The sequence below is a fragment of the Geospiza fortis genome, unplaced genomic scaffold (genome assembly GCF_000277835.1).
Source record: "Geospiza fortis unplaced genomic scaffold, GeoFor_1.0 scaffold888, whole genome shotgun sequence".
Classification (NCBI taxonomy): domain Eukaryota; kingdom Metazoa; phylum Chordata; class Aves; order Passeriformes; family Thraupidae; genus Geospiza; species Geospiza fortis.
Window position 1 is genome coordinate 165,418 of NW_005054577.1, and position 26,651 is coordinate 192,068.

Sequence of the window (26,651 nt, forward strand, 5' to 3'; positions counted from 1 at the left end):
TGCACAGAATTAACTGCCATTATCCTGAACAGTGTAACTAGTCATGTTTATGTAATGCAATTCCTGAGCAAAAAACACTTAATGAAAACGTAAAAATCACTAAAGGAATATATTAACTATGTAACTAGAAAAATAATAAACTTAAACACAGTATAAGTTTGATTTGCTACACATATGGGAATCTGTAATGCAAAACTTGTGGCCTGCATAGCAACACCAGTAAAGCATGGTGTAAAATCCTGATCCAGGTCAGTGATTTCACCAAGCACTGGGTGGCTGTGTTTATAACACGTGTAGAGGGCCACCTCAGGGCTGGGGTTTTTGTTTGTGCACTGGAGAAATCAGTACTGAATCATAAAAAAATCTTGGTTTTCTTAGCACACCTGGCTCCTGAGCTTGCCCTGGTGTGGTCTGGCTGCTGCTGGGTTTGCCTGGAAGTGCTTGCTGCCCAGGGAGGTGCAGCGCTGGAAAAGCTCTGGGCTCCCATCCACTCCAGATGCTCCTGAGGTTATCTCTGTGGCCCAGGATTTTGCTGACTTTTTCCCATCACTTCTTTTAAAAGCCCATTAGCCTTTGTCTTCATTAGTACTGCAGGTATGAGTAAGAACTTGGCTCCTGCAACACAGCAAATAAGGTTATCCATAGAATTTGTGAGAACTGACCTCCCAAAACACACAACAACATTTTAGTTAACTTTTTTTTTTTGTGTTGCTGCACCAGTTCTTTCTTTGTTTGTTTCCTTCATGAGTTGTCATTGAAATTATAGATCCTTGCCTTTATTTGTCCTGCTGAAAATGGATTGCAATCCTTTTGTTTGCATGCTTCATTGCTAGTGATTTATTTCTGTTCTGTTTTGTTAAGTTGTGCTGCTGAATGTGGTGGTGGTGGTGTGCTTATTCCAGTCATGTTACAGGCATGACTGGATAAAGAGAAGAACAAACTGAATTGTAAGTTTGTTTCTTCGTGGCTTGGAATAAACCCCAGTAAATGGCAACCTTGGAAATAAAAATTATGGAGCCCAAATACTGGTAAAAATATTATTAGGGGAAAGAAACATAAAGAGGAATTAGTCTTCCCTTTTAAAATAGCACTGTGGGAATGTTCTGTTCTAGCTCTTAGTGGTTGTCTTTGTGCCTTAGGCACATCTAAGAAAGCATTTATACATGATTAGGTTTTTTGCCTATTAAAAGTGATTAATAAGTATCATATAAGAAATGTGAAGTGATATAATGCAAATCTTAAAAAGAAGAACAGTTAATGCATACCTGAATTTTCACAGAATTAAAGTTTGCTATTTTGTCTTTGGGACTCCTTGAGTATGACCAGCCCGGGTTATCATTTGAAATAAGTATTGACCTTGATTTGATGTGATGGCTTTTTTTTTTCTTTTTTTTTTTTTTTACCATTTATTTTCTTCTCTGTTCCTTTGTGTGTTGGAATGGAATGTGAACTTCATAAATGCCTCCTCTGCCATGCCAATGCCTTCATGCATGCTGTTTGGGTTTGACCATGCTATTCATTATCCATTGCATGTAAGATATATAAATTTTTATTTATTTTTACATTTTAGCCCTTTGTTACTTATTTTGAGAGTGTGGATTTATTGGGAGGGAAAAGCAACTGCATAGCAATAATTGAATAATTTTGAATTAGTAGCATACTAATTAGAGCATACATCGGTGCCATTATATTGAAGTGCCAGTTTTATCAATCATATATAAATAGATATGCAAAAATTTTCTTGAAGTTTTCAGTAAATATTTTAAAGAAATACCCAGGATCTTTGTCTGCAATCTTTTCAGTACATATTCTCTTCCTTAGAATAAATGTATAGTTTTTTCTCTTAGCAGACTCTAAGTCTTGTTTAGAACAAGAATGATTCTGTATAGGCAGAGACATGTACATTTTGTCCTCAAGAAAAGGAAGAAATAATATTTTGTCTTCTGGATCTATTCTATATTACAATCTTGAAAGTAAGGGCTATTGTTAAGCTCTTAGTACTCCAGACTGTTACATGAAGGCATCTTTAACCATTTGTTCAGGATATTACTTTCTTCCAGAACGTGCATGTTTTGTGATGAAACATGCTTGCATTCCTTGATAGAACAGTCACATGTATGTTTGTCATTTAGCTTTGCCAGAGAATGCTGATATGAGGAATATAATTGTAATTTTGAAGGAAGGGACTGCAGTCTACCTTTAGTCTATATGTCAGTATAGGAGAATTGCTTAAATCCCTTATTTTTTTTTCATTTTCTAATCTGAACTGTCAGATTTAAATGGTTAAGTTATATATCCCCATACTCCTTGTTCTAAAGAAATGCACTTGCTTTTAGGGGGTGCATTAAATAACTACTGGGTGATAAGGATAGATTATTTTTACACCACACACAATATAAAGTCAATGGGGTTTAGGCAAAATTGCCAGAAAAAAAGTTGGATTCCAACAACTCATATGGAAGATGGCACTGGCCAAGTAATTGCAGACTGCCGCTGAGAAAAGGAGCAGAGGCTGGAGGGTGGTAAATTTAATTCAGCAGAGCTACAGTGGTCTTCCAGAAGTCCTGTGGGGCCAGGGTTTTTGCAGATGTAGGTCACCAAAGTTCTCTGTGCTCCACAGTTGAGCGTTGCCATCATCACAATGTTCCTTAGGTCTGGAAACTTTGGTTTCAGTATTTCTGTGCTACAGGTTTCCATCTTCTAAACTGAAATAACAGTACTGAAGTCAAAAGAAATGCTCTTGAAATTCCAAGGTGTTCAGGGAAGTCCTGCAACGCTGACAATAAAAGTGGGGCTTACTTTTTATAAACCCCAAATAATTGGCTGTAATTGCTGCCTTTTTGAATCTTGAACTGTAGTCTATTCCCACCTCACATCAGCAAGTCTGTGTTGTCTGGTCTTGGTAAAATTGCAGAGTAAAGTTGCCCAGCTTACTGGTTGGGTGGAAAACCCTCCCAGATTTCTCTCTCCTTTCTTGGAGGCAGGACATCAAGTGAGAGATTCATATCCTCTGCTTCCTCTGCTTCCTCCCAAAGCAGTACAGTCTGTGACATACAGGAGAAGGGGGAGCAGCACCTCAGCATGAGCCCCATACATGACAGGCTGTGGACAGGCACTGGCAATTAGTATTAATTTGATTTTCACTTATCCAATTAACCTCTCTATTCAAAAAGATAAAATAAATGAGAAAGGGCCACTAGTAATGCTACAAGAGATTAAAATAGATGGGTAAGTAAACCCAGTAAAGTAGGCTAATTTGAAATGAAGGGATTAGAGTGGTTTGTAATATTAAAGTACTCTGTCTTTATTGTTTGATCACTTAATATCTTCTGCTTCAGAATCCTAAATCCCAGGAACCTGTTACACTGGATTTTCTAGATGCTGAATTGGAAAATGATATTAAAGTTGAGGTGAGATTACCTGGTTTCTTAGTGCCTGTTGCTGCTCATATTTCACCATGTCATAACTTAAAGGCAATGCATGTTCTAGATTTTGAATGAGTATCTATTTCAATATAAATCTGAATTTTAAATTTGGTAAGCTGATGACTTTATATAGAGATGAAGTTATATTTAGACAAACTAAACCCCAGCATTATTTATAGACAAGGGCAATGTATTATATTCCTCTCATTTTGAAAACCACAATGATTGCTACTTAAATTCTTCTTCGTAAAGTACCAATTCCTGGGAAGGAAGCTAGAAAAATTTTTCAAAATATAACACTTTTTAATAGAATATTTACCTGAAATATTTTAAAACTATTTCCCTATTAATGCAAGATTGTTTCTGCAGCAAGAAAGAGAACTGAGAAACAAAGTCAAGTGTAGACAGCAAATTAATTCCTCTGTATATTTTTCAGTTACTGGTTTTGTAATATATTCAGAAATTATAAATTTTTAAGATAATTAGTTATTTTTCTGAAATCAAATGAAAGGCTTTTAAACATTTTACATTTTTAACGTATTTTTGACTGAAATTGTTCTTTTATACTGACAGTAATCAGCCTGCCTTGGTATCTGTTTAATTCTGCCTTAAATTTCTTCGAAATGGCTGCTTCAGAGGGAAGTTACTCTTGAACTGGTACAAAAGTGTTTTTGTGAATCAGTGCTACTACCTGAATCACACAGATGTGCTGGCAGGCACAAGAAATGCTGGGCAAAACTTCTTTTCATGCACACTGAATTCATTCTCTCTGTCAGTGCCCAACATTGAGGACTTTTATGGCATGGTCTGGCAATTGAAAGTGTATCAGAATTGTTGCTTCTTAACTCTATTGATTGAGTAAATAGTTAGATAAAACAACTTCTAATTGGAAAAATCTGAAAATTGTAAACAAAACTTATTTTTTAAGAGTTGTGACTTCTATTTACATTCACATTTTTTGTGTTTTTAAGAAATATTTTGATCGCTTGAATGATTATTCATGTTACATGCAACACCTACACTTTTTCTCTTTATTTAACTTTTTCCTTTTCTTCTTTGCCAATAGATTCGGAAAAAAATGATAGATGGAGAAAGTGGAGAAAAAACATTTGAAACACTGGTCAAGTCCCAAGATGAGGTAAGATAGGAACCCAAAGAGTTACATTTACAGGAACAAACCAAACCAGAAAAATAATGTGAAATGGTAAAATGCTGTGATATTCATTTTGTACAATTTTTTTCCCTCCAGATTTGCTAGTTTTACTGGCTTATAGTTAAAAAAAACAAAAGTACTTAGGAAAAAAAAGAATTGTTTTGTTTCTTGGTTTCTTTGGTGCATCATTAATCAGGCAGTTGTTGATGAGGTCTTACACTCTGTTCAACAGGAAATGGGCCCAGCCTACTTCTGTGCATGAATTCCAAAACAAAGTGCTTAATTTGCTTGCAGAGACGTGTGAGGATGGGTTTGGTAGTTTATATTGTGGTTGAATGGGAAGAAAGTTGTGAAAAAAAAATTAAGTAATATTTTTATGCCATAAATGAAGACTCTTCGGGATAAGCAAATTCATCTTACAGTTATATCATGTACTTTCTGAACAGCTTGTTGAGTTCTTTATTTTCTTGTCCAAAATACTTATTCCTGAAAAGCATTGCTACTGTTTTCTCTAATAAGCAGATGCTTCCTAGCAATAGGAAATACTTAGATTTGATATGGGTCATTGCATGGGTGCTCTACTTCATGGGGACCTCAGTGAGAAGAAATCATTACTGGTGTGCTGGAGGAGCAGTTCTGGCCAGAGTGTGCCCCACAGTTACAGTTCCACAACAGCTTTTTGGAACTCTTTTGCTCTCACCATAAGTCAGTTTGAAGATATTTAATTTGATGACTTAGCAGACACTGCACGACCCATAGATATAAACTCACTCTAACAATAATTAGAAGAATTGCTTACAGTTAATTCATACTGACTTTCCTCTTTTCCCAGTGGGAAAAGTGCCCTTGATTCCTTTTACTGTTTCATGCTTTCTCACAGTAAAATGCTAAAACCAAGCTTTACAATACTGCTTTACAATCTCTGGGTAAATCCTGCCCTGTGAAAAAATTGTGTTTTTTCCTGAAGGGTTGCAGTGTTGGAGAATGGTGCACAAATACGTGTTTTCTGGGGCAGAGAGGCTAAGCCCCAGTGGATGCCAGCTCTGCCCCCTCACCTGTGGCAGGAGCCCATGCTGTTTAGGATGTTTAGGATGCCACCAGTCTGTTCCCTTAAGGGAAACTGGGTCGTTCCTGAGCCACTGTCAGGGAGTCCAAAGCCCTGCTGGCGTCTGAGATGAGGATAAACTGCTACTGAAGGAAGATACTCCATGCTGGCACATTTTCAGATTTATGTTGTTTTGTTTAAGGAATGCCTTTCCAGATCTATGGGTGAAAAAGACTCTGTGTAGGTGCTTGGAAGAGGAAGGGTTAGAAGGTCACAAAAATACAATAACACAATTATGGTTGCCCAAGAAATTGCATTAATGGCAAACATTTTGAAGAGATTTCAGTCTGTTTGTACATTTCTTGGGCTCTGTTCTACAAAAGACCTGAAACAGTTGGTCCTGCAACCCTTTGCCCAAAGAAAGAGGGAGGGAATATTGCAAATGCTGAAGTCAGTTACAGTATCTGGGCAGGAGGGAGGATGTAACATCCCTGGGTGCATGAGAATGTGCCAGTTACACACGGCCCAGACCACAATCTGTGTTGGAATAAAATATCCCAAGCCTTTGATCCCAGATGTCTCAATGCCAATGAAATTAATTATCCTCACCTTCCCTTTCACCATGGCCCAAGATTTCTTCCTCTACCCAGACCTCTCTGAGAGAAGAAAGGAGCAGCCAGAGCTGGCTGGCTATGATGACTGCTTCCAGCCATTGCAGCTCCCAGCTCCAGGCTGCTAGAACCAGAAAAAAGCTGCTTTAAACCACGGGCCACGCATGAGCCATGCATCACTTAGCACTTGATAGCTTCATATATTTTCTTATAAAATGGGCTGATGTGGTCGGCTGCTCTGAACTGACAGTTGCAGTCTTCGGGCTTAAAATTTATGTTCTTTTTGTTTTGCTTTTTTGGTTTAAGTTTGCATTGCTCTCCTTTTGTGTTGCAGCTGGCCCCAGCAGTGTCTTGGGAGATGACTTCATACTAGAGCATAGAGACTGGGCTTGTAGCAAATGTGGGTGGGGTGCTCTGGAGTCTCCCAAGGCCTCGGGGGCTTTCCAAGCAACAGAGAAGATGCCATAGGAACAAAAGCATTGCCACATTTGGCAGCAGGGGTGGGCAGTAGTGAAAAGTGAAGGGTCACAAAAGCTGCAATAGCATGTGTGAGTTCCTTGGCAGTGATCAGCTGGGGCTGGGATGGACTCAGAGTGCCCGCTGAGGAAGCTGGCAAAGGTAAACCGGAGCTGAGGTGTGAGGATGTGTTATCTGCTGGGTTTGCTTTGAAGGGAGCTTTCAGCCAATTTGCTTTCAAGCACTCTGACAATGCTGGTGGCAACAGGACTTAATTACAGCCCCCTTCTTTTCTTCCCTCCCCTCCCACCTTGGGCACTGTTTTTTTCTTGTGGGGGTACCCGTGACACTGTGCCAGATTTGGAGGCACTGCCAGCACTAGGTTCAGGTGGCTGATTTTAGCCTGAAGTACACATTCAGTATAAATAGTCTTCAATAGGAATCTCTTCAACCAATCTCTTAAATATAAAATGTATCAGAGTACAAGACACTGTTATATGCAACTTCTTTCTGATTTTCTTTTATCTTTTTTTTCATTTTCTTTAATCTTTTTTTCATTTTCTTTCAAAAATGACTATTAAATTATTTTCCTGTCATGCTTTACTGAAAAGCAGCAGCCAGGTAATGAGAGGGTTTCAATTTATTAATGTCATACAAGTCACCTCTTTTCCAAATGGTCATTTTCTCACTATCCTTTCACCATAGGGAAAGAACCTAGAGGTGTACCTGTGGTACCTTTCACCAGTGTTTGCAATGTTGCAGTGCAACAGCTGTACAGTCTTCACTGCTGGCATACTTACAAAAATTTGATAGTTAAAGTAATAATATGTTGCAGCTGGCATAATCTTATAGCTTTCAAAGCAGAAAACTGAGTAAAACAATGTCAGCCAGGTGGATTCATGGTTAAATCTATGGGGAACTGTGGGACTGTGCCTATCATGCTATTTTTCATACCACAAGAAAACTAATGGTAAAGATTATCCTAATGTATTAAGTTTTTTAAAAAATAAACATTTATTTCAATGTTACATTTTTTTCCCAAATTCAAGACCTTCCTAATTAGATTAGAAACACATGTTAAGTTTAGCAGAGGGTGTTTATACAATCAGAATTACCAGACTGTGCCTGTAGTTATGATTCAAATTTAAATGCTTTAAAACAGTGGTGCTGTGACCTGAAAGGATAGGCTCTGGGTGGTTTTGTTTTTAAAGACTTACCTACAGAGTATTTTTATAACTGAGGGTTTTTTTTTTAATCTTTTCATAGTTTAAGTGCAGAATGATCCATAAAAGAGAAAGCATTTTCTAGCAAATTTGAATCACACAGATAATGGTTTGTATAGGTCTGGCTAATGTGAAAATTACAGGTCAGGTTTGTCTGATTTTATTTAAATTTAAGTTTGCTCATGTTCAGTAAAAAATATATGGTTGATTCTTTTGCAAAATGTACGTTTGGAATATTTTTAAGGAAAAGAGTTGCAGCTCAACCCATTATTTTAGCAAAATAATAAATAGAAATACAAAATATTTTTACTTGATTTTACACAGTATTTCTCAAAGAAAGGTCGCAATTATTGAAGCTCCTTAGTATAATAATTCCATTTTTCACCAATATCTCTTTGTAGAGGTATATTGATAAAGGAAACAGAACATACACATGGACTGCTGTGAATGGCACTGATTACAGGTAACTCATTTCTGTCCACTGACTTCCTTTGTTTATTTAAGTGTCCTTTTGGTTAATTTTGGTTAATATTTTTAGCATTAAATCTTTTATGCTGGCTAAGGTGACGCTGGTGTGTATATGATTTCAAATTCATTTAAGCACACTACATTGTAACATTAGAAGGAATGTTGAAACATTCCTTAACATTACCCAAAACAAGAAAAGGTTTTCCAAGTCTCAGGAAAGTAAAACTACTCTAGTTCAAAACTAAGTGGTATAAACACTGAGTCAAATTTTGACCAAAATGCTATTTCTGCTATGGTGAATTACAGTAATCCTCAGACAAGCTGGATTCCAGTTTCTGTTGTCTTCTGCACAGGCGTACAGTCACTGAGAATGCAAACATTAATTTGGGTGTAAAACCAAACAAATCCATTTTAACAACAGAACATAAACCTAGGATCTTCTATTCACTATCCCGTTTTTCTGTTGAACTGCCTCTATCTTTATACTCTGTAAGAAAAGGAAGTTTTTATCAGACTGCCATCTAGCAATCACTAGAGAAATACATTAAATTTACATGACTTCTTAATTCTGCCTGAGCTTCCTGGCATGAGATATAGCAATAAATCCTCAGAGTATCCTTGCAGAAAACTTATTAAACATAAAATTATAGATTTTAATTAGCAATTTCTGCTAGCATTAACTGTTAATGGCAGGTACACTGCCACTGATTTCCCTAGAGGAGAATTGGTAGAAGGCTATCACTAAATATTCAGTAATCTCACTTATATTCTGTATAAATTGCAAATGTGTCACTAAAGGTCAGCTAATTTATGGGTCAACTGTGCAAGATTTTTAATGTTAATTTCTTCAGCTCTTCATTAGTAACTGTTGCAGTTCTGCATGGATGTAATCCAAGTGTAAAAATTAAGGATGTTACTTGTGAGTTGATGATACTTATTTAATGATTACTCATATCTCCTGTCCTTTACATGCCTTTTTAGAACTGAACTCTTCTACATGTGTGAAAAATATAGCTGCAAAAATAATTCCTACATTTTCAACAAAAATAAGTTTAATATAAAAGAAAACTTTGCAAGTGCTCTGCAAATCTTAAAATATTGTTGTACAATTATGTTCAATAATTATTGGTGGTGACTGCATGACTGAAGAAAATATTTTTTTGGGTCCTGAATGCAATGGATGTTAATGCAAATATTGCCAGATGCATTTCCTGGAGAATATTGTTCGTTGTTTTATTAGTGAGAGTCTCTGGTTATATGATGTGTGCAAATCAGCACAGTCCTAGGCAATATATTTTGCAGTCAGTGATTACCATGACATGTTATATTGGGATGTTAAGTGTGTCAGAGGAAGACACAAAAATCATGTATTTTTTTATTTGTATTTATATGGAAATTCCTTGTGTATCTGCTAAACAGTGCAGATACATTTGTATTTAAAAATGTAAATAAGAATGAAAATAAACTCAGGGATGATCAGGATTGGCATAAATGTACTTGTGTCTATTTCTGAGTGTGAGGTTGGTATTTCACAGTGTGTGTGCTTCATCTCGTGACAGTCCAAATTACAAAATTGTTAATTACTTTCAAAACACAAAGAAGCTGAAACTAGAAAACTGCTGCAAATAACATAATTGCTTTACTTGTCTCATTTCTGTTGCAGTTTGGCACTGGTGTTACCATCATACAGCTTTTATTATATTAAAGCCAAAATAGATGAACCTATAATTCTAGCCAGATGTAAGTACTGTAAAGATTCCCTGGTTTTGTCTGGTATTGCCAAGTCTCAGATTCACTTAAAAAGCAATGTTTGAAATTCATAAATTTTGTGGAATTCAGTGATGTTACCATGATGTACCCAAAATCTTCAGCAATGATTCTAACCTGTTGTAACATCTGAGGTGCAAGAAATATTCTATAAAAATAGAATATGTGCAGAACATGTCAGTTCCACTGACAACCCCTACCCCTTGCTCTGTGCCTATAGAATCATTGCTTTGTGTATCCTCTATTGCTGTCATTTTAAGGGTCTGGATATTTTTTTTTTTTATTTTATTAGTAAAATATAGTGATATAGACTGTAAGAGTATACCTTTTTTTTTGTATTTTAGTTACAGTATAATATTTAGCAAATTATCTCTGCTAGAATGATGTGAAAGCCCTGTTTGGTTTGGGTTGCAGTTAGGTTTTATTTATTTTACAATTAGTTTTAGTGGATGCTTGCATTGTAGTTTTATATTAGACTGATTTCAAACCATTTACAGATTCTGAAGTGATAGCTGAAAATTATACTTGTTAGTATTCAAAGGTTTTTTTTGTTTTTTTTATTTTGTTATGAGTAGCTTAACTGTAGTCTAGGTAGTTCACAAAATAGAACCAATCACAGCCTTTTAATTTTTTCTGGATGTTATGATAAAGTTAGAAAAAGTATGTAGCTAAATAGAAAGTTTGAAAAACACAAAAAAAAAAAAACTCAGAGAGGCATAGATACTGTCAGTTTAGAGAAAATTTGGTTAGCACTACATCACTCTCTTCCACCATTGCTCCCACATATGGAGAAGAATAGAGCAACGTTTAATAATCAGTGATTAATTTTGTAACTTTTTCCAATATGGAGTACTTTAAAATTTTAAGCAGAGAGTGTGATTCTCTTGATGAATTAGATCATCTGCTTTTGCAGTTGTGTCAATAAAACCTGCAAAACAGACCCTTGAAATAGCCACAGTGTATAGAAGGTACTGAGAAATAACTAAGAACCTATTCTTCAGTCTTCAGAGATGTTTGTCTTTTTTTTTCCAGACTACAGCTGTATGTAAATTGAACCTTTGAATCTATGTGCAATATTTTTATTCAAGGGGCTGTTTGAATAAAATATTGGTTTGTGACCCCTTGTGCTTTACCCTGTTTTTTTCTGTTTCCCTGCTTTCTCTTTCTGATGGATAGTGACATCCAAAAAGGGCAAGTATATTCTTGTTGCTCAATTTCCTTCTGTTTACTGCAGTTGATATTTTTCACTTATATTTCTATTCCTACTGGATATTCTCCTCTGTATTCCTCATCTCAGGATTCTCTTCATGATCATTGGGTACCATAGCAATAGAAAGGGAAAAACAAAAGTGAAGTATTTTTCTGTTTTCATGCATATTTTAATATGTTGCTAATCTCTAATCCTTCTATGTCTGGTCCCATCAGTGTTCAGTGATATCATCTATTAAAGCCATTTTTTTAGTAGGATTTGCAGTGATGCTACTATGATTGAGATTTTTACACTTTATTGCAGGAAATATTAGCAGTATTTTTCTTCATGTTCTAAAAACTCAGCATCATTTATTTGTATCAGGGTTACTTCTAGTGAAAATGTTTCATTTTTTGATATTTGTTTCATATTTTAAAATATCTCATGTTGCTATGCTAATTAAATGTCTTAAATAAATTGTTAGATATTACCTTACTGTTTCCAGTTGTACATTGTATATAAAAATTAAGTAATTTCTTCTATATTGTGAAAAACTGAGAAGCCTAGAATTCATTAGGGAGAAAGTGTCTAAAACATTTCTTTCTAAATTCATGGATGCATGCAAAAGTTAGCCAAATAGTTTGATAAAAGAAACAGTGGCAAAGATTCCAGTTTACTTACTTGGTGTTTACTTTTCATCTTTTTAGTTACAGAAACGCTGAAGCTTGATCATTTTGATGAATCTGGCTATACATTTTTAGCACCCAGGTTGGTGGATTTCCCAGTAATGTGTTATTTCTGCATCTGATCTGATTATTGGCACATGGAGAATACTGATTTGACCAATAAAGCTTCATTTGGTAAAAAATTATCAATCTTTTTTTCATGCTGGAATGTAAATAGCATCTTCAGGCTCTGATCTCTGCTCATATTAGTCAGAGAACTGCAAAAACTGATACTGATATTTTAATGGAAAACTTATTCACATCTGGGCATTTCTTGTGGTTCTGACTTCTAAGACTTTACAACTATTTTTAAAATAGGTTTCATAATGCTGACCACAGCTTGTTTCCCAACTTCAAGACAAAGGGTTTCAAAGCTCTCTATTATTTAAATATTAGTTAATTTTCAATTAATTGAACATAAAAACTATTAAGTCATTGAAAATTTATTAAATTCATTAGTTTCCTGAGGTTTTGGTTTTTTAGTGTGAAATTCTGCAGTTCTTATTTCCCTCTTAAAATTACGTTTGCAAGGAAAACCTGATATGATAAAGACTTCCTAAAAATTGAGTTCCTCTAAAAGGTAGTTATGATAAAGAAAGGAAATGCTGTACAGTTAAGATAATTGAGAATTGTTGTTCTTTTTTATCTAATAAATTTCTGTATACTTTTAAATTTCAATTAATAGATCGATTTCAATTAATAGATTGATTTATGTGAAGCCGTCTGTCTTAAAATGGATCCTAATTTAACCCTTTAATTTAATTTTTCTGAAAGACTGAATTTATTGAGAATTAATTGTGCCAATTACAGCTTCCAGCAAGTCCCTATTGTCCTACAGAACAAAGTCTATTTGATATGTAGCTCTGCTTAAATGTGAATATTGGTATAGTAAGGTAAATTCTACCTGTGGTATCTCTGGCTTATGGTGAGGTAAATAAAGGCTAATAAGATATCTTAGTCATATGAAATACTTGAACACACTTCTTTTGTGTGTAAAATTAAATTCATATAAAAGCCCACTTTAAAAAGAGAGCCCCCTGCTTTACTGCTAAACACTCTTTACATTTTAATTAAAGTTATTTAATGCCATTCATCGTATAATATTTGCCTCCAAAATGCCCAGTGACTTCTATTTTGCTTGCTTGCATTCAGTGAATTGCCCAATGATATATTGCTTTATTTCATTATACAAGGGACAGGAGTTTGCTGTTTATCCGCTTTGCATATGTCAAAACAAAGAGTGTGTATATGTTCATGTGGTTTCTACTCTAATAAAGTTATATTTAAAAGTTCTCAGAAGATAGGGCCTTAACCTATAAATCTGGCCTGAGTTGAGCATGGGGTGCCTGTGTTTCACCAGCAGTCCAGGTTCTTTCCAGCACAGGTTAATCCAGAAGCAATTTAAATTCACTGGACATATTTTTAGTGTACAGACAATGATGTCTTAATATGTCCTACACTACTCCTCAGGTTTTTTTTCTGAGAATCTATTCCCGATTTCATGCATACAGTCTTCTTACAATCCAAACCTTGACAAATGCTTAGGCAGGTGTTTGAACACTTTATTCCCTGCAGATGTTTGAATAATTGATATGGTAATCAATAAATAGTAATCGTGGCAGCCAATTGACACAGCAGTACCACCTACTTCATAATAGTTGTGCAAGCCTGCTTGACTTTTAAATTTTCTGCTTTAGTAGCACAAGAAAAAAAATACGAGAAATACGAGATGTTTTGTTGTTTTTCAGAGAATACTGTAACGATGTGAAAAAATCAGAAAACAACACTGAATTTCTATTAAATTTCAATGAATTTATTGACAGAAATGCTCCAACCAGTTCATCGTGTAAGTACACTTCTCACCCCACTGAAATATTTCCTTAGGAAAATACCTACCCATGGATGAGAGTTCATGCTCAGATTTTGTGGGTTTGGTTTTTTTTCAGTAGGAATTATTTAGTGCTGGGATTTTCTATTCAAGGTAGAGAGTGTAAAATTATTTTTCAAGTTCTGGCATTATTTAAGAAAGTTTGTAGGGCATTATGCATCCTGTGTTTTCTATAATTCCTCTCGGCATCTTGCTGAAGCATCAAATAATACTGGTTCATTTAAATACACTCCAAATGTTTTTGAGTTTATATTTTCTTGCTTGAGCATAGCAGCCAAAGTCTCAAACAGATTCAAAATCTTGCAATGAAATCTTCAACCTCCTTTCTTGTCATTTTATTCCAAAAAAAGTAAAGAAAATAAGTCCAAGACTGAAATACCCAATAACCAGAATAAAAGATAAGGAAGTTATTTTGCTGGTTCACAAATTGGTTAAAGAGATCTCACTTGGGCTTGAATAGCTTAAGACCACAAATCCATGTAACTGCTGCAGTGGTGAGCACTGGCCTTTGGGAAGGGATTAATTCATATTTTGAGCTTGGGCCTTAACCTCTGTTTAGAATAAATGAAGAGTTATTACCATCAGTAAGGTGCTAATGCCTTGTTCTCCAGAAAATATCAGTGTTTGGATTTAGTTTGGTACATACACATCTGTTTATCATTATTAATAATTTATAAATACTTGGAATAACTTTTTTTTTCTTGTTTTCCTGAAGTCTTTTTGACATGTTGTTGTTAGGGATAACTGATCAATTCAGAAAGAATCTCTGTGCTAGACCATGTAACTGAAGGAATGTCCACTTAGATATGATATCTTCTTACAAAAGGATATTTTTGTGTGCTTGTATGGGTGTTTGGTGTTGTTTTAATAGAACTATCTTATTCATTGACACATGGCTGACTGACTGAAATTTTATTTGAATACTTTGACTCAGTCTTGGAAATGAAAACATTCACCTCCAGTAATTAAAACAATTAATGACAATTTAATAAAATTTAATAAGAAATGAAAATCCTTGTGTAATATTTAAGCAAATATTGAGGACACATTTAGTGACTTTATAGTATACAGTCGTGCTTAGTAAGTAATTATTCCAAAATTTTATCCACTTATTGCTGTAATTCAGTTTGGAATATGCAGCAATTTTTTTTTCTTTCTTTTTTTTCCTCATAATTAGGTTACTTTAAAAATAGTCTCCTTAATAAATAAACAGTGTTAACAAAGTTAAAGGACTGAGCGGCCATAGAAATAATCTCAGCTAAAAATACTTTTCAGAAGAAGGAACAATAAAATTCCCACACTGAAATAATCTTCAGTACCTCTGCTAAGGTGTTACTGGAAAAGATGGTTGAGAAGCACTGACTTCAAACCATCCTTTACAAGAAATTTAAGCATGGCGTCTCTGTGTAAGCTACTGATTCAAAATGAGTTTATTTCTCTGTATCCATTTTCAGATGACAAATGTGTTTTATTTGAGAGCCTGGGACCTAATTGATCTAAATATATTTAAAATGCAGTTTAATGTTATTAGGAATTGTTGTTTCCTTGCATCAACTGAGATAAAAAGTGTTTTAATGAACACATGCTTTAAAAATAGGTTAACTTGCAGTTTTAGGGGCCTTTCAAAGCTGTGGCCCTTATCACCTTCCCTATTCCTGAGACACAAAGACACATTTTTAAGATACAAAGAAAATTTTTAACTGAACTCAACAGTGTGAGAGCATCTATCTAACTTGAATTACCTGACATCATTTGAAGTTAGGCAGAATGTCAACTATTAACAGGCACTATTTTTGTGGCTGAAGAATCTTGATAACTCAGAATTTCGATTTAGGCTTTTATTGAAACTCCATCTCATACGGTTTCAGATGACTTACATTTTAACTCTTATTTTGACTCTTTTGATAGGTAATACTGACATGGTCATTAGAGTTTTGCTGGATGCAGGATTTACGAATGAACTTGCCCAAAATTATTGGAGTAAACTGCCACTGTAAGTATTCTTTTTATTGACTATGGGTTTTTTATGCATTTCAGAGTTTGGAAACAAAATCTTATACATCTGTGTGAATATACAGATATGCAGGTAGTGTTACGGAGAACAGGTATTTATTCACAGTTATGCTCTTTAATGGCAACCCTTGACATAGAAATTTGTGAGAATTCCAGTCAGTTTTTCATTTTAAATCTTATTTTTATTTACAGCAATGGAGTTGTTGCACAATTTGTTGTTACAGATGGTGGAATTACTAGAGTGTTCCCCAAAAGGTAAGAATTATTACAAAATAGTATAATATGATATTTTGAAGCCTGAAAGGCTGGACTGTTAAAGAGTGGCTTTATTGAATGAAAAGCTACAGTCTCCTAGGGTCTAATTTGTGAAATTAATAGCTGTGAAATTAATGGAATGCCTTGTTTTTCTTTTATTTTACCTGTGTCACTGCTTGAATCTAATCTGTCCCATTATTTTCATGACAGGCCCTTGTAATCCAAGTTTCTAGTCAGTGTAGAGTAGCAGTAACAGCAATGCCTTTGTAGTAGCAGTGGGGCCATGCTAATTCCTAATTACCCCCAAGCACTCAGTTATTTGGCAGGCTGCAAATACTGGAAAGTAGTGGGTGATTTTTATTTTTTTTTTAGACTAAGATCAGACCTAAAGGTCCAGGGACTTCAAGTGAGAAAAAATGTGTCATTAACAGAGGACAAAAAGGGAATGTGAAATTAGATATGCAATAAACTAGACACACCCCCACGAGTGACTGGGAATAGTGAGGGCACCAGTACAGATCTACTGGTAAATGGCAAATTTATCTATTTTTTTAGGTTATTCTGTGTTTCCCCAAAATGTGAAAATGGCAATGAGTTTTACTTCCTGAGTGAGTTTGTTTCCTATTTTGGGATTATTCATGATATAAAATCTTTTAGGATTTAGCTCAAAGTAGGCATGTCCTGTAAAGGTTTTTTTAGATTTTGTTGTAAATAGTGTTGCAGTTGTATTTGTCACAACAAATCTAAAAGTGATGAGACTAAATTATTTTTTTTCCAAGAATATTAATTCTTTTTTTTTTTTTCTCCAAAGTTTGTTTGGGGTTTTTCTAATGATTACACCTGTCTTTTAACCAGTGAAAACTGACAGATCCTGAGGACTGTAAGAATGAATCTCACATTTTCCAACTGTGAAACATTGAAAGAAAACAACCCACTGAACAGATTTAATGAGACACTAAACTGTATTTTTTTGATCTGTATTTTTTTTTTTTATTTAGGGCAGGAGAAGACTGGTTGGAAAATGCTGAAACTTATGAAGTCAGCTTCTATAAGAGGAGTTTAGATAATGACAACTATATTTTCACAGCTCCATACTACAACAGTAAGTCATCACAGTTTAGAAATGTCAGAGTTAGCAAGTCCAATGTAAGTGGAAGTTCCCCATACCAGATGAGGTCACTGACAAAAGATTCAAGTGTGACATTTCATAAGGAAGGAAGTCTTGGGATAATATCCATTATTAAGGAAAAGCTAGGAGGCACTAAACAAGGTCATCATAATTTGTCAACTACTCTGGTGGCCCTGTGTGCTCAGAATTAACCTGAGTGAAAACATACAGAGTACTGGTGTTCATTCAGTGTATTGAAACACTGCTTTACAGAGATACTTTGGCAGGATTATTTTAACAGAAAGTGAAATAAAATTGCACTCATAGACAGTAACACTACCTAAAGTCTTAACAGAGCTGAGTTCTGTATACTGTCTCAGCACCCCCAGCACTGACTTGGGGGACCAGGCATAAGGGTCCAGAGCCCATAACTCCATCCACTGCACCACTACTTAGTTTAAATTTTGCTTTTGAATTCTATTTAGAATTGCACTTATTCACCAAAACCAGTTGGTCTGAGATATTGTGACATTTAAAACCAATATAAGCAAAATAGCAAGTGCTCCTTATTGATGTGAGCAGCATTAACCTTCTCAAGTTTGTCAAAAAAATAGATGCTACCACAAATCACTTACTCCTAGCTTAACATACGGGATCCTTCATTACTGTTATTTCATAGTTATTTATTGCATTTTTTTACTCAGTAAAATGTAAAGATGTTAATAAAATTCCCTGGAGCCTTTGCTGCTCCTCAAACAGCTCCAGGGAATCTACTTTTAACTTGCCTTTTCATATGAAGCAGTGTTGAAAACAGTTTTAAGTCAGTCAGAGCACAAATTGTACATTACTGAGTGGTGTTAGTATGCTCTGCATTGAAAAATACACAGACAACATCAGGAGAAAATCTTTGGTTCTGATCCTGGTTTTAACAGAGCAGCTCACGTGTGTACAAGTATTCATGGTCCTGTTTGCAGAAGAAAAGGCTATAGTAACTTTATGAAACAGTAAAAAAGAACAAAGAGAAGAAAAGTAAACACAAATATTTCTTAGTCATGCTAGTGTTAGTGATCTAAGCTATCACGGGTGATACATGCACCTGGGTCTGTGCTTTTGGAAAAGGATTTTTTAAAATCAGTCAAGTATTTGAGGAAGAGGCTTTCGTGTCACCCTAATTTCTTTTTCTGTTTGTTCTTTTTTTTTCCTCTTCTGTACTGTCAGAAAGTGGTGCCAATAGCTATGAATCAGGTATTATGGTGAGCAAGGCTGTGGAAATACAAGTTGACGGGAAACTTCTGAAGCCAGCAGGTAAGATAGAGTGGTACTGAAACTTGAAATACTTTATTTATTTGGTTGTTGCTCAACAGCAAATTGGAAATTTAATTGAGATTTCAAAGCAGCTTCACTCTATAATAACATTATTTTCTCTGAGACAGTTTTAATCTTTCTAGTGGAAATCTGTTTGTATTTGAGTAAGACTGTTTAATTTAGCATTCTCATGAATGATGTTAGTGATCAGGCAACAAAAATAGTAATTTATCCTTCTCCAGTTCAATGATTTAGATGTCTTTATCATTTCCCCCCCTTTTTTAGGATTATACAGTTACCTTTTTTCCTTCATTTTACTAAAAAAAACTTTCATGTATTTCTTGTTAGTTGTTGGAATAAAAATTGATGCAACCATCTGGATGGAAAATTTCACAAAAACCACAATCAAGAGCCTGGTAAGCAATTGACCAAGTCCTTTTGGAACTTTATTTGCATTTCTCAAAGCTTCAGATGCAAATAGGTTTACTGTCTCTTTGTGCCAGAGTCACACTGATGCATAGTTGCCAAGTAGTTGTGGTATTTAAATCATCCAAATGCACAAAATAAATCTATGTTGAAATAGGCCATATTTTGTACGTGTCTTGCTTTCATAATTATAAGACATGAATAGGGACAAAGAAAAATGACATATTCTAGCTAGTAGTAAGACTATGCAGTAGCAGTGAATAAAATCTGCAAAACAACTGGTGAATCTTTTCTTATTTAATATCCACGATGGGTAAGCAGTGAACAGTAAGGATTTATATTGCATCCAACATCACAGCATTTTAGCAGAACTTAATGAAATATGTGCTTAAATGTTTCATTCCATGCATCTAATGCATAATACATCTGAGGTGTAAATGGGAAGGAGGAAAGGTTAAATGAAACGAAAATATGGAATTGATAGAGAACTGTGGAAGGAAAGGCACAAAATGAAGAAACTTAAAGAACTTGTGTTTCTTACTGGGTGAGGCAATGTTGCTTGTATGTTCAGGGAATCAAAAAGAGAATTTGGCTGGTTGGGTATTGGAGCTGTAGTTCAATGGGGAGGCAAATGCATTGCCTAAGAGTCAGAACAGTTGGGGACAAAAATACATAAGTGAAAGATGGAAAGTCGGATGAATATTTCAGAAAGAATGCTGATGACTGCAGCATCACCTGGCAGTTGTTTTGCTGAGGACATAATGCAAGGACACAGTTGTGTGTGTATGTGTACACATACTGCAAGAACATGAAAAAACATGTTAGGAATCAAAGCCATAAAAGCCAGCTGGGTTGATGGGCTTCCTTTACCACACAGCATTCCCATGCTTTGAAGATTTTCATGGTCAAAAGAGATACTTTTGAAGGCTTTCCTTCCAAACTCCAAACACATGTGAATGCTCCTATTCTTTCTGGTTTACTTTATATTCACATCACTGACATCCTGACAAGTACTCCAAACTATTTATGTATATTGAGCATACTGTTAAAAGGTATCAGTCTTTGAGAAAGGCAGTCAAGATTGTGCTATTGATAATTACAGAATACAGGTTGTTAAGAGAGATATTTCTGATAAATGAAACGCACTCAGAATTGAAGTTTATATACAGATATTGAAAATAGAATAATCGTTTCTTGTCTTGAATGATTAATATAACTTCAAAATACAGTTTATTTTGTAACATTTTTATGAAGATTACCATACTTCTGTTTTTTAGTGCAACAGTGAAATCTGTGGCTGTGAAAGAAATAGCATGGTAAGAAAATGTTCAGTTTATGAATATCTGACAGAGTATTGAAATTCACTCCTTCCCTCTAGATCTATGTAAGACAGATTCTATCATTATTGAGTGTTAATTTCACAGAAAACAGGGTTTAGTTGTTTGTGTCTCGAGAAAGATGAAGGTTAGAAGGGGAAGGGGAGAAAGAGAGCATAAAATCAGGTGAAGTGGTTATGGTGATGAAGTTATGAGAACCAGTGTAAAGAAAAATATGCAGGAAAAGCAATAGAGAATTATGTCAAGAAAAATGTGATAAAAAATATAACAGTAATTTGCAAAACAAGAGACAAATCCTGAGGGGAAAAAATTAAAATTCTAAAAAAATAAAAGAGTAACTCAGAGAAGGGCAAGTGCAAAATTTAGAAGCACCAAAATCCATAATGTGCCTTTCCAGTCATTGGTTCCCAGCACATTCAGGATCAGGGGAGCCCATAGCTCTGCTGGCACTCAGGAGAGCCCAGATCCAGGGACTGTCACCATATCAAGTTCTGCCATGTGCTTAAAAGCTTTTCTGTGCTCAGGTCTTCTGAGCTCTTTTGAGGAATGTGAAGATCATTAAATGCAAGAATTACAGCAGAAAGGGTACTGTGGGGAGTTATCTATTTGACCTCACTGCTATCTCTCCAATCTCTGGCTGCAAGGATCTTTTACAAAGTGCAAAGCATATGGATGGAATCAGTGGGTTTCCCATTCCTGCACCTGACACCTGGAATAATCCCACTACAGTCCTTGACAAGTGAAAATAATCACGCCTAGCAAGCTGGGAGCCTGCCCTTAAGATATTTACCATTGAAATCTGCAAATGGAAAAGTACTTTAACATGGCTGAAGCACATGAGAAGTTGTAGCCCCTTATTATGTACCGAGCTCCAGTTATAATCAGATTTAATAAGGATATAGCACTCTTGGAACTAACAAAGTATTGAGCAAATAAGAATTTGCAAAACAACTTTTATGAAATTAAGCCACAAATAAGCCTTTGATCTGTTCAAACTTTTATTATACTGATAATGCTAATTATTATAACTTAAAATTGGCCCTTGGCTATTGGTTTGTGATTTGAAGATACTCTGATGTCTTGGGAAAAAAAAAAGTAGCTTCTTACAGAGTGTTCTATTGACAAATCTTTCCTGTAAACATATTTCACTTTCTTACAATAGCATGTGGACTGTGTTATCCTTGATGATGGTGGATTTCTTTTGATGTCCAATCGAGATGAATATACACAACAGGTATGGATATTCTGGATATTCTTTAAGAGCTGAACATGAAAACCAATAGGAAGAAGTTCAAAGAGGAAAAAAAAAAAGCATTTCACTCTTAACTTACTCTAAAGATTTTAAAGATTTCTGAATCACAAAAATATTGCTGGATCAGAAGTTCTAGGGGGGTTGTGTTTTTTACAGTTTTCTTTATAGATGAAGACACCAAACTTGCTGCCAAGTCTCATTCTTTCTGCTTTACCATTGGGCTTGTAGGCTGCCAATGGGCTTAAGATGGTGAGGACAAGTAATATTTTATCCATACACCTTCTCATATTCTTCTTGCTCTTCCCCAGGCAGGGTCTCATTGATGCTACATTTTACAGTTACTGTCTAACTGGGGAATTTAGAACTGTGCACTTTGTCACGAGAAAAATATTTGGAAATGTTTTACCTTATCTCTCTGTATTGCCCCCCATCAGATTGGAAGATTCTTTGGTGAAATTGATCCTGGCCTGATGAGAAACCTGATTAACGTGTCCCTGTATGCCTTTAACAAATCTTATGACTATCAGTCAGTCTGTGATCCTGAAGAAGAACCAAAGCAAGGAGCTGGACTTCGTTCTGCTTATGTGGTCAGTAGTCCCACGTGCAGTGGCTCACAATCCATTGAACGTCTTCACTTGTTAATATAAATGAAATAACCTCTTTTATTTCCTTTTTTTTTTCCCAGCCTACAATAACAGATATTTTGCAGCTTGGATGGTGGGCTTCAGCAGCAGCCTGGTAAGTATGAGTGTGTAGGAAATCTCTGTATCCAAACTCTAATTATTCAGTGGGTTGAAACTTTATTTGAATTGAATTTTTTCCTCCATAAAAGTTCTCTGGACCCTTAGTTTCTGCAGTTTCTCATCATGAAAATTCTTAGCTATGTCTCAAGCATGACTATTTTGTCAACAGTTCAATTAAAAACTGCTCTTGACAGGTTTTGTGATTGTGTGTTCTAACTATAAAATCAGCTTCAAGAAGCAGAGTTTGGATTAATGGTCTAAGTATGATGGGCAGTTGTGAAGTCTAAATTATCATGTTTTGAATTATTGATCACTTGGTTCCCTATTTCAGAATATAATCTCTGCTTTTTTCTAGCAAGAAGTCCTAAGAACATCAATGTTTGCTTTTCAGTAAATCATTTTACAAAACGCATGAATCATAGAATCATTTGGGTTAGAAGGGATATTTAAAGTCCACTTCCCCTAGAGTGAGCAGGCACATCTTCAACTACATCATGTTGCTCAGAGCCCCATCCCTGACCTGACCTTGAATGTTCCCAGAGATGAGACATCTCCACTTCTATGTGCAACCTGTGCCAGTGTTTCACCATCCTCATTGTAAAAAATATCTTCCTTGCATCTAGTCTGGATCTTCCCTCTTTTAGTTTAAAACCATCACCCCTTGTCCTGCTGGAAGAGGTTCTGCTATAGTTGTTCTTCATCTTTCTTAAAACCCCCTTTAAGTACTGAAAGGCCACAAAGAAGGCTCTCCTGGGAGTCTCCTTTTATTCAGAGTGAACCCCAACCCTCCCAGCCTTTCCTTATGGCAAAGGTATCCCATTCCTCTGATCATTTCTGTGGCCTTTCTCTGCAGCCACTTGCAGGCCCATGTTTTTCTGTGCTGAGGACTGCAGAGCTGGCACAGTGCTCAGGTGGGGTATTTTACCTTTTCCAGAGCCATGTTGATTGACACTCATATCAGCTACTTCCCTCAGCACATTCCTTATGGAGATGTGGTGCTTTTGCTGTGTTGTGAATTGCCCCCTTGGAGACTGGTCCTTCTTCTAAAGACTCATGATATTTTTTTCCTAATAGTAATTACCAAACTGGAATAAATTACCTCCTTTACAAAGCAAAGTGTTAAAATATGTAGCAGCTAAAAAACTGTATAGTAATTTTCTCACAGAAGCACTATGAAGACAGAATGATGCTTTTTATTGTTGGTTACATTTAGTGAAGAGGAAGAGTAATAATCTTGGTTTTCTTGGACAACAGCAAGCTTCAAAAATTGGAGATGGGCAATAATCCAGAAGAGAAATTTGAGTTCTTTTCAAACAGAGAAACTTCAGTTTATCAGTGTTCAAATCAGACTTAGCAGTCTGGTCTCAATTTAGACCTGAGGTTTATTTTGTGTGATGTTTAACTTGAAAGTACAACAGTAAAGTGCTTTACTATGGCCATGTTTTTAATGGAATCTAGGTCAGAAGCAGGCAGAGAAGGCCATTAAGCAAGCAAAGTGAAAAGAGATGATCAAAAAATGGATTCAGTGAGGCACCTGGCAAAAGCAAGTACAGGGAAATAAGAGAAACCAGGTTATTAAAGAAAGCTATAGTGTTTCAGGCAAAAAAATGTGGGATAAAGGTGTGAGCTATCATTTTCAAAATTTATATGGGATACATCAGCATTTGGTTAAGAGAGTGCGTGTCATTTCTCCTTCATGCTCCTTTAAGTCAGGAGATTTAGGAGTTTTCCCAGGCTGCCTTTTTTGTTCGGTTCCCTGTAAATTGTGAGGTAAGCCATTACAAAGGATTCCTGTTTTCTGTCAGCAAATTGCATCACTATTGAATAGATTCAGGTCTCTTCTGATCCATAACTGCTCTGTGCTGTCCCTCTGATGATTCAAAGCACAGAGTTGAGGATGTGAATCCAGAACTCCTTCGGGGAATGCCTCCGCGGGGAAGGTGACAGGCATGTTCAGCTTCTTTACACAGGAATCACACTAGAAAAGGAGAAAAAAACTTTCAGGTTGAATGAAGTTATACAGTCCCTTCTCTCTGCAGAACAAATGTTAGAACAGAATGAGATGAGATTGGGTCATATTTGTGGGTAGAAGCAAGCTTAAAACTTGACAACTGGAATGTACAGCTTAGGAAGGTTAAGGAGAAGCAGAGAGTCAGAATATTCCTGTTGCACTTCCTGTTTTGACAGGGTGGTGGAGGAGAAAGGGTCTGTGTGTGTGGCAAGCTGGTACCTACTTTAAGTAAATAAAATTGGAAAAAATGCCATTATCAATGAAGAAAAAAAAATCAATAAATAGACCTCTTTAAGCCTAAGAATTTCGGCAGCATATATAGGAAGAAAATGTAGTCCATAGCTCAAGAGAGAGAATAGAGATGATTTTTAATGTCAACTGTTACAGTAATGCTTTTTAAAATATAGTATTCCAGTGTTAATCTCCTTCTCAGAAATTTAATGAACCTTAATCGGTGTAAAGTATCTAATTCAGGATCATGTTTCCTGAGCGTGTTAGAAAGGAGTTACAGTTGGTTTAAGTTGTAGAGAAACACCAACACGCCTCTTCCACCAGCGACAGAGGTGTAAAAGCGGGGCAGGGGTGGTGTGATAACATTTCCATTATGTGACTTGTGGGCACACATTGCAGCAAATCTGAACAGTAGAATAAAACATTAGTGTGAAAGACCTGTGAAAATGTGGGAAAAGAAAGCCAGAGTCATGCTGGAAGGTTTAAAGGAATACAGCTTTGATAACTGGCAAAAGCATAAAAAAAATTTATTGTTAATAACATATTTGAGTAGTTTTTAAGTATCCATTAAAATACAAAGAAGAAAAAGAGCCTTTGAAAATAAATCTGTTGTCTTTCTGTGTTCAGGTCTATCTTACAGCAGCTGTTTTTGAGCTTGACTTTTCCACGGTTCCTTGAAGCAGGTAAGTCAAAAGAACATTAAAGAGTCAACTTTGAGTGAAGTAGAAGGTAAGAATCTGGGCCAGGGGACATATTTGGGTCTCCCCATTATGTCTGTGACTTAAAAATGTCATTTGTTTGTTTGTTTATTTATTTATTTGTTTATTTATTTTATATCAGCTGATATGGAAGATGATGATTTCGGTGCTGCCCTGCCTAAAACAAGCTGTATCACTGAGCAAACTCAATATTTCTTTGAAAACAATGATAAATCCTTTGGTGGGATTGTAGACTGTATAAACTGCTCCAGGTAAAATTTCTTCAATATTAGTAATAACTTCGGGATTTTATTTATTTTGCAAAATATAGGGACACTATTATAAAAAGCAAAAATATATTTTGGATAAACTTCACCAAACTCACATAAGCAGGACAGAGAAGAATAGAGGCAGGCAAATTGCATTCTCTTTTTATTTGTTTATAATTAATTTTAATTTTAATCATTAAAAAATTGTAGAAATGCTTTAGTCAGTTTTTGTTTTATAGTCTGTGCTCCATGAAAATTGTATTTTTATCTCTGTCCCAATTTGTTTTCTTTTAATTTATTATATCAACTTAAAAGCATTCTGCAGTATCCCAAGGGATATGATCTTCTCTAATCTGGTTATGTATCAGAATTTTTGACAGTCAAGAAGATTATACAATTTATCTTCTAATTTATCTTCTTGTTGATAGTGCTTATGATTTAAGAGCCATGAGTCTTATAAAGCAAACGAAGGTATTATATTTTTTTATTAAAAGAATTACTCTCCAGACACCATAAGGAGCCCTATTGAAGATGATATTTAATAATAAGTGAAAAAAATTTATACTTCAGAAAAATTGCATCTTGGACCTAGATTTCTGTTTCAACAAGAGCCTTCTGAGGTGTTGCATACATTTTGAGCTTCTGAAAGCATCTTAGAAATTAGAATTAATAGCCAGATTTCAAACAAAAAAAAAGACAGTATTTCAAGCCAGGAAAGAAAGAGAGAGAGCTTTGGAGAATGGTGAAAACACACAGACATTTTTTCAGTGTCTGTACTTCCTCCTCCATGTGGCTAGTATGCATTGGGTTTATTTATAAACTGAAAACAACCCTACTATCTTAAATACCTTTTGCAGAATTATATGGACATAAAAATACAACAAATTCACATCCAATACATGACATGCATACTCCATGCTTCTCTCTCGACCTTCTTACAGACAGGTTTATGTTTTGGGGTTTTGTTTGTTTGTTTTTGTGGTTGGGGTTTTTTTGTGTTAACTGATGCAGAACTGATGTTATTTCTCAGTACAACTACTGTGGTAGCAGTAG

The 26,651-nt window shown here is 35.4% G+C and overlaps 1 protein-coding gene across 1 annotated transcript in view; it reads left to right on the plus strand.

Annotated features, from left to right (window-relative positions):
- Positions 1–26,651, plus strand: part of CACNA2D1 (calcium voltage-gated channel auxiliary subunit alpha2delta 1) — a gene marked incomplete at its 5' end in the record, with an annotated part of 194,225 nt that overhangs the window by 151,805 nt on the left and 15,769 nt on the right. The window contains 18 exons of the mRNA XM_031064270.1: positions 3,339–3,410; positions 4,492–4,563; positions 8,315–8,376; positions 10,045–10,121; positions 11,325–11,339; positions 12,045–12,105; positions 13,811–13,908; positions 15,859–15,943; positions 16,156–16,218; positions 17,217–17,320; positions 18,545–18,631; positions 18,980–19,047; positions 20,335–20,373; positions 21,557–21,628; positions 22,081–22,233; positions 22,332–22,384; positions 25,259–25,314; positions 25,472–25,601. Of these exons, the coding sequence (XP_030920130.1) occupies positions 3,339–3,410; positions 4,492–4,563; positions 8,315–8,376; positions 10,045–10,121; positions 11,325–11,339; positions 12,045–12,105; positions 13,811–13,908; positions 15,859–15,943; positions 16,156–16,218; positions 17,217–17,320; positions 18,545–18,631; positions 18,980–19,047; positions 20,335–20,373; positions 21,557–21,628; positions 22,081–22,233; positions 22,332–22,384; positions 25,259–25,314; positions 25,472–25,601 (1,367 nt within the window). The remainder of the gene's footprint in view (positions 1–3,338; positions 3,411–4,491; positions 4,564–8,314; positions 8,377–10,044; positions 10,122–11,324; positions 11,340–12,044; positions 12,106–13,810; positions 13,909–15,858; positions 15,944–16,155; positions 16,219–17,216; positions 17,321–18,544; positions 18,632–18,979; positions 19,048–20,334; positions 20,374–21,556; positions 21,629–22,080; positions 22,234–22,331; positions 22,385–25,258; positions 25,315–25,471; positions 25,602–26,651) is intronic.